General features: G+C 46.9%; 1 protein-coding gene across 1 annotated transcript; it reads left to right on the forward strand.

Annotated features, from left to right (window-relative positions):
- Positions 1-1,666: 1,666 nt before the first annotated feature.
- Positions 1,667-6,957, forward strand: tmem254 (transmembrane protein 254; the record flags this gene model as incomplete). Its single annotated transcript, XM_070872762.1, has 3 exons — positions 1,667-1,826; positions 3,056-3,159; positions 6,898-6,957. Coding segments are annotated over exons 1-3 (251 nt in total), but the record flags the coding sequence as incomplete, so codon positions are not given.
- Positions 6,958-8,415: the final 1,458 nt, after the last annotated feature.

Genomic DNA, 8,415 nt, shown 5'->3' on the forward strand with positions numbered 1-8,415 from the left:
AAATGCAATTCTTTCTTTTGAAAGGGGATATAATATTATAATTAGGAACAAAATCAGGAAATACTTTTTCCACACAATGGACATTGGAAATATAAAATTTGCTCCCCCAAAAGGCTATGGATTCTGAGGGACAATTGGATCTTTCAAAACTGAGATTGGTAAATTTTTACTGGGTAAGTGTATGAAGCAAAGGCGGGTAAATGGAGTCAAGTTGCATATCAACTGTGCTCTACTTTAGCAGGCACGAGGGATTGAATGGCCTCCTCCTGTTCCCAATGTTCCTATGATTTAAACAAACATTGTTCTTATTGCTCCTGTGAGCATATATTGTTGTTGCTAAAGCTGATGCTAAATAATTTACGCGAGCATTGGAAATATGTTTAAAGGGACTAAGGTACCCACCAGCACCATTATTTTAAGGCCTTTGTGGCAGCAGCTGTACAATGGGCATTAAGTTAGGAAGATGGCAATGCTATGATAATTAAACCCTCACCGTTTTGCAGAGTGGCGTTGAAGGTCCCAGGGAATTATGGTGTGCTGTAAGTAATGGCCTAAGTCACTATGCTGTAATTTCCAAGAACTTCTGTGCTAGAATAATGGTGTACAGATGCGGCATTTTTAAGGAGCAAGTATTCAGGAAATCCAAGCCAGTGTTCCAATTTACAAAATTGAAACCATTTTTATAATTATAAATTTATAAATGATTGTGTATTTATATATTATTACAATAAACAATAACAACTTGTATTTATATAGCACCTTTAATCATAGTTATAGCACTGAAGAAGGCCACTCGGCCCATCGAGCCCATAGTAAAACATCCCAAGGTACTTCATAGGAGTATTGTAAGACAAAAAATTTGACACTGAGCCACATATGAAATTAGGGCAGGTGACTAAAAGCTTGGTCAAAAAGGTAGGTTTTAAGGAGCGTCCTGAAGGAGGAAAGAGAGATAGAGAGGCGGAGCGGTTTAGGCAGGGAGTTCCAGAGCTTGGGACCTAGGTCACAGAAGGCACAACCACTGATGGTTGAGTGATTATAATCAGCGATGCTCAAGAGGGCAGAATTAGAGGAGTACAGATATCTTTGGGGGGGGGGGGGGTGGGGGTGTGCGGGGGGGCCTGGAGGAGATTACAGAGATAGGGAGGGGCGAGGCCATGGAGGGATTTGAAAACAAGGTTGAGAATTTTGAAAATTATAGCTATATATTATGTTATATTTTCTATTTTTTCTTCTATATCAATACTTTTTAAGTTACAAAATGTTCAAATGTATGTCATGTTCATTTATGTCAAGGAGCCGAGAGACAAACTGCACTGAAATAATTGTACTCCCTGCACCGGTTGATGCCACACAATCATTGAAATGATTTGCCCCACTAAGCCCCTGGCCTGGCTTCGGCCTCACTCTGCCCCTGTCCCAGCCCCGCTCCCGGGCTTCAATGTAGGAATTTGGGGAAAGGCAGTCACCCTCCCCTTCAAAATGAGGCCTGCTTTGAAGGTCTGGCTAAGGTCTGCATTGAAAGCCTTCATTAGGACAGGCCAGCTAACATGCCTTTGCTGCAGCAGAACCGCTTGTCATTTTTGTCTGTAGATCTTAATGTCCTGTGTGATCGGGACAGTCTACCTTTAAGAGTCAGACAGGAAGTGAAATTGAAGCAGTGACCTTTGATCCTACAACAATGCTACATTCAGCAGCTGTTTGGCAGGGGAGCCGCGGGTGAGGACTGTGGAGGAAGAATGCCTGGTACAGTCTCCGGTGCATACTTCAGGAGGACCAGCATCGTCTGGATGGCTGTCATCACTGCATTGTTTGGGTATTACACTGTAAGTCTGTTTGCAAATGTTAGTCCTGCATTCGATCGAGAGGGGGCGAAGAATGTGCAGAGGGGCTTGTCTGCAGGCGGGGCTGTGCATGGGGCCACATCCGCAACATGGGAATCTCGCAGATTGGAAGAAAAATAACTTGCAATCCTGTCTTCTCAGCTGAGGCAAGTGCCTGCCTCCAATACTGGCAGCACTCCCCAGGGTGGGAGGGCGGTAATTCCAATAGGCGGGTCTGGGTCTCCCGTGGCTAAGTGATCTCTGGGTCAGAAATTTGGCCGGGGTCTGCAAAGCGTGCAAGGAGGGATGGGCTGAAGACCCAGCCCCAATGGAGGTGTTTCCCTCTCCCCTCCCTCCCCAACAAATGGGACAGGGGCTAGTGTGGTAATTCGGGAGGTGAGGGGGGAGTGAATAGCCAAGGCTTTGCACCAACTTTCCTCCACCCTCCTTTCCCTATCTTCTGAGGCAGTGACTGTTGCTGGGGCCAAATGTTCCACTGGGGATCATCTGTTCCCCATTCCTCATCCAACTGGTGAATCGTCAGTCGACCTATGTTGAGAGTAATGGAGGGCTATTCAGCTGTGGGGTGCATCATGGCCTAGCTGAATCCTATCCCCAACCTTCTATCTGTGTATTTTCAACAGTGAGCATAGGGATCAGGAGTGAGATTCTGGCTCACCACATCACCCCCCCCCCCCCCACAACTTCTTAATTAAGGGGGAGCAAACACCAGATTTCTGTGCATGTTTCTGATGCTCCATTTTAAAGACACCGGAATCTCTTTTGTGGATGGGCAGAAATGGGCCGGGTCGGGCAGGGGCTGAACTGCGGCCCAGCCAATGAGCACCCAAACCTGAGCCTCTGTGAATGCAGCCAAGTCCAGCCTTTAAACGTGTGCCACGAGCGAGATTGGCCAGTAGAAGAGGCGATGGGAATAATGGTAAAAGATGGGTAACTTGCAGCACAGAAATGGCCAATTTGCCCCAACTCGTCCATGTGGTGTTCATGTTCCACACGAGCCTCCTCTCACAATTTCAGCATTCACTTCTATTCCTTTCTCCCAGCCAGCTTCCCCTTAAATGCATCTCTGTTATTCGCTTCAACCAGCCAGTGGCAGCGTGTTCCACATTCCCACCAATCTCTGGGTGAAGAAGTCCCTCCTGAATTTCCCATTGGACTTATTTGTTTGTTTATTTGTTCCTCTGCAACGTGTGTGTTGTTCTTCTCTCCAGCTGTTGACGTTTTGGCCGCAGAGCGTCCCGTACAAGAGCCTGGGACCCTTGGGAAGATTCTCCAAGTACCTGGTGGAGAATTACAACCCCTACTTGTACATCTGGTAAGGCATGGGTGCGTGCTGTACCCGTACCCTTCCCCATCCCCCCCCCCCCCCCCAAAACCCTGATGGCCTGGGACCCACGTTCTATTTGTGTTTCTATCTCTTGCTTGCTGCTCTGTCCTGTTTGAGTACTGTGGAACTGGAGGTTGGGAAAGGGGCTGTCCTTGGAGCTGTTGCTCATTGGTGGATAGATTCCTAAATCACATCACCAAGAGATTTATCGGGATAATTGCATAAGGAATAGGGAGCAGGAGTAGGATATTTGGCCCTTCGAGCCAGCTCCGCCATTCAATGAGATCGTGGCTGATCTACCTCAACTCCACTTTCCTGCCCTATTCCCTTGGTGTCCAGAAGAGTTTCTGTCCCTAAAGAGCCATTAGTGATCACCACCTGAGTTACATGGGAAGTAACAGGAACAAGGATTAACACTTCAATATCGCCCATTTCCCCCCCTACCCCAGGACTCATGGACCTATGCGGCAAACAAATGCATGATGGACACTCCTATGCCTTTTTTTTTATTCCAGTGGATGTTTCCTCTCATAGGGGAGACTAGAACTAGGGGGCATAATCTTAGAATAAGGGGCCGCCTATTTAAAACTGAGATGAGGAGGAATTTCTTCTCTCGGAGGGTTGTAAATCTGTAGAATTTGCTGCTTCAGAGAGCTGTGGAAGCTGGGACATTGAATAAATTTAAGACAGAGATAGACAGTTTCTTAAACGATAAGGGGATAAGGAGTTATGGGGAGCGGGCATGGAAGTGGACCTGAGTCCATGATCGGATTAGCCATGATCGTATTAAATGGCGGAGCAAGCTTGAGGGGTCATGTGGCCTACTCCTGCTTCTATTTCTTATGTTCTTATGTTCCTGGAATCCTCCACACACACACATGTACCAGAAAGGTGCCTGGCTGGTGCAATGCTCTACAGGGGAGAAGAGTTCCAATATATATTCCAGCGAAAAGGAAGGGCGGTAAGAGAAGGGATAACCAGCCGTGGATAACCAAGGAAATAAAGGAGAGTATCAAATTAAAAACCAATGCATATAAGGTGGCCAAGGTTAGTGGGAAACTAGAAGATTGGGAAAATTTTAAACGACAGCAAAGAATGACTAAGAAAGCAATAAAGAAAGGAAAGATAGATTTACGAAAATAAACTTGCGCAAAACATAAAAACAGATAGTAAAAGCTTTTACCGATATATAAAATGGAAGAGAGTGACTAAAGTAAATGTTGGTCCCTTAGAAGATAAGGGGGATTTAATAATGGGAAATGTGGAAATGGCTGAGACCTTAAACAATTATTTTGCTTCGGTCTTCACAGTGGAAGACACAAAAACCATGCCAAAAATTGCTGGTCACGGGAATGTGGGAAGGGAGGACCTTGAAACAATCACTATCACTAGGGAGGTAGTGCTGGACAGGCTAATGGGACTCAAGGTAGACAAGTCCCTTGGTCCTGATGAAATGCATCCCAGGATATTAAAAGAGATGGCGGAAGTTATAGCAGATGCATTTGTTATAATCTACCAAAATTCTCTGCACTCTGGGAAGGTTAGGCGGATTGGAAAGCAGCTAACGTAATGCCTCTGTTTAAAAAAGGGAGCAGACAAAAGGCAGGTAACTATAGGCCGGTTAGTTTAACATCTGTAGTGGGGAAAATGCTTGAAGCTATTATTAAGGAAGAAATAGTGGGACATCTAGATAGGAATAGTGCAATCCAGCAGACGCAACATGGATTCATGAAAGGGAAAATCATGTTTAACTAATTTACTGGAATTCTTTGAGGATATAACGAGCATGGTGGATAGAGGTGTACCGATGGATGTGGTGTATTTAGATTTCCAAAAGGCATTCGATAAGGTGCCACACAAAAGGTTACTGCAGAAGATAAAGGTACGCGGAGTCAGAGGAAATGTATTAGCATGGATAGAAAATTGGCTGGCTGACAGAAAGCAGAGAGTCGGGATAAATGGGTCCTTTTCGGGTTGGAAATCGGTGGTTAGTGATGTGCCACAGGGATCGGTGCTGGGACCACAACTGTTTACAATATACATAGATGACCTGGAGGAGGGGACAGAGTGTAGTGTACCAAAATTTGCAGATGACACAAAGATTAGTGGGGAAGCGGGTTGTGTAGAGGACACAGAGAGGCTGCAAAGAGATTTAGATAGGTTAAGCGAATGGACTAAGGTTTGGCAGATGGAATACAAAGTCGGAAAATGTGGTTGGGGGAAAAAAAAACAGTAAAAGGGAATATTATTTGAATGGGGAGAAATTACAACATGCTGCGGTGCAGAGGGACCTGGGGGACCTTGTGCATGAATCCCAAAAAGTTAGTTTGCAGGTGCAGCAGGTAATCAGGAAGGCGAATGGAATGTTGGCCTTCATTGCGAGAGGGATGGAGTACAAAAGCAGGGAGGTCCTGCTGCAACTGTACAGGATATTGGTGAGGCCGCACCTGGAGTACTGCGTGCAGTTTTGGTCACCTTACTTAAGGAAGGATATACTAACTTTTGAGGGGGTACAGATACGATTCACTAGGCTGATTCTGGAGATGAGGGGGTTACCTTATGATGATAGATTGAGTAGACTGGGTCTTTACTCGTTGGAGTTCAGAAGGATGAGGGGTGATCTTATAGAAACATTTTAAAATAATGAAAGGGATAGACAAGATAGAGGCAGAGAGGTTGTTTCCACTGGTTGAGGAGACTAGAACTAGGGGGCACAGCCTCAAAATACGGGGGAGCCAATTTAAAACCGAGTTGAGAAGGAATTTCTTCTCCCAGAGGGTTGTGAATCTGTGGAATTCTCTGCCCAAGGAAGCAGTTGAGGCTAGCTCATTGAATGTATTCAAATCACAGATTGATAGATTTTTAACCAATAAGGGAATTGAGGGTTATGGGGAGCGGGCGGGTAAGTGGAGCTGAGTCCACGGCCAGATCAGCCATGATCTTTTTGAATGGCGGAGCAGGCTCGAGGGGCTAGATGGCCTACTCCTGTTCCTAATTCTTATGTTCTTATGTTGTTCTTATGAATGTGTGTCTATTCCAATCTTAAAGAGTTTGGATGCCAGTGACAATATCACCTGGTGACATGGTCATGTGACCTCCCTCAATCCCCCAAGGGTGGGTTCTAACCTCGGACATTTCTCCCATGGTGGGGCAGTATTATTGCTTGCGAGCTGTCGCTTATATTTTTAAAAAAATTCTCAGGATGTGGGCGTCGCTGGCAAGGCCGGTATTTATTGCCCATTCCTAATTGCCCTTGAGAAGGTGGTGGTGAGCCACCTTGTTGAACGCTGCAGTCCGTGTGGTGAAGGTGCTCTCACAGTGTTGTTACGGAGGGTGTCCCAGGATTTTGACCCAGCGACAACGAAGGAACGGCGATATACTTCCAAGTTAGACTGGTGTGTGACTTGGAGGGGAACGTGGAGGTGGTGGTGTTCCCATGCGCCTGCTGCCCTTGTCCTTCTAGGTGGCAGAGGTCGCGGGCTTGGGAGATGCTGCCGAAGAAGCCTTGGCGAGTTGCTGCAGTGCATCTTATAAATGGTACACACTGCAGCCACGGTGTGCCGGTGGTGGAGGGAGTGAATGTTGAAGGTGGTGGATGGGGTGCCAATCAAGCGGGCTGCTTTGTCCTCGTAGGTGTTGAACCTCTTGATTTGCAATTCTTAATCGCATTGTGTTGTTGCCGTTTCAGATAAAGTTAATGTGTGTGTCTATTCCAATCTTTTTCAGTTACTGGATGGCCTGGGTGATCCATCTTGCTGAGACACTGTACAGCATCAAACTCTGCAGGTGAGACTTTTTTAACCACAATTCTGTTTGTTGGGTGTGAACTTAGTGCTTGTGGAATGCTTTCCATTTTTGGCGCACAGTATCAGCAGCCAGAACTCCCGGGGCAGGTATAATGTGCAGAGAAAAGCTCCCTCAGATCTGCCCCATTCTCGGAACAGCATTCCCCTTACTTGCCTCACTGTGTAACTTTTCCATCTCACTCACCAACCATCCTGTAAGCCTTCTGAACACGGTTGCCATTTTGTGCATTAGGAACAGTTTTGTGATGTGGACCGTGACTGGCAAACCAGCAGCTCAGTGGGCAGCACTCTCGCCTCTGAGTCCGAAGGTTGTGGGTTCAAGTCCCACTCCAGGGACTTGAGCGCATAAATCTAGGCTGACACTCCAGTGCAGTGCTGAGGGAGTGTTGCACTGTCGGAGGTGCCGTCTTTCGGATGAGACGTTAAACCGAGGCCCCGTCTTCTCTCTCGGATAGAAACATAGAAATTTACAGCGCAGAAGGAGGCCATTTCGGCCCATCGTGTGCGCGCCGGCCGACAAAGAGCCGCATGGCTCTTGGGCAGTAGCCCTGAAGGTTCAGAAGATGTAAAAGATCCCAGGGCACTATTTCGAAGAAGGGCAGGGGAGTTATCCCCGGTGTCAAGGGGCCAATATTTATCCCTCAATCAACATCGCTAAAACAAATTATCTCATTGCTGTTTGTGAGAGCTTGCTGTGTGTAAATTGGTTGCCGCATTTCTTGCGTTACAACAGTGACTACACTTCAAAAAATACTTAATTGGGACGTCTGGTGGTCAAGAAAGGTGCTATATAAATGTAAGTCTGCCTTTCTTTCTTTTCAAACCCGTGTCACGTGGAAACGTATGCCATGGGCACAGAGGAGACCCTGTAAATGTGTCCCCGTTAAACTGGACTGCATTTGGACCCAGTTCCCAGAGGCCCTTTGCTTTTAACGTGGCTTCTTGCTGAACACTGCCTCAGTGAATGGGACAGCTGGACCTGCTGCTGAACAATGGTACTGCCCATTGGAACATGGCCACCAGAAAGCATGTACGAGCAGCTCTGTCTCTGTGCAGACATCCACAGCTGGTCTCTGGGATCGTGACGTATGGAGGATGAGGAGTGCAAGCTCATGTCCTGTCGCTCTGCGGGGGCACGTGTGCCTGCATCGCCCCGGAACTACCCCTCACGCACGGATTTGAGTGTTGGCCAGAGACGGAATTAGGGCAGCAGCTCCGCTGAGCGACCACATCGACGCACATTTATGGAATTGCCCATTATGGCGATGAGGTCGAGAAGGACAAGTTTAAAAGTTTGGAAGTTGGAACCATGAAGTGGAGTTAGAGACTCTTGACTTCCAGAATAATGGAGCAGTGGAAGAAGTTGGAATGGAAGGCCATTGCCGTATAAATGGCGTCAAAGACCATTAGATGCCTATCTAGATTGGGGGACCATAGT

Source organism: Pristiophorus japonicus, unplaced genomic scaffold, assembly GCF_044704955.1.
Source record: "Pristiophorus japonicus isolate sPriJap1 unplaced genomic scaffold, sPriJap1.hap1 HAP1_SCAFFOLD_3600, whole genome shotgun sequence".
NCBI classification, from domain to species: domain Eukaryota; kingdom Metazoa; phylum Chordata; class Chondrichthyes; family Pristiophoridae; genus Pristiophorus; species Pristiophorus japonicus.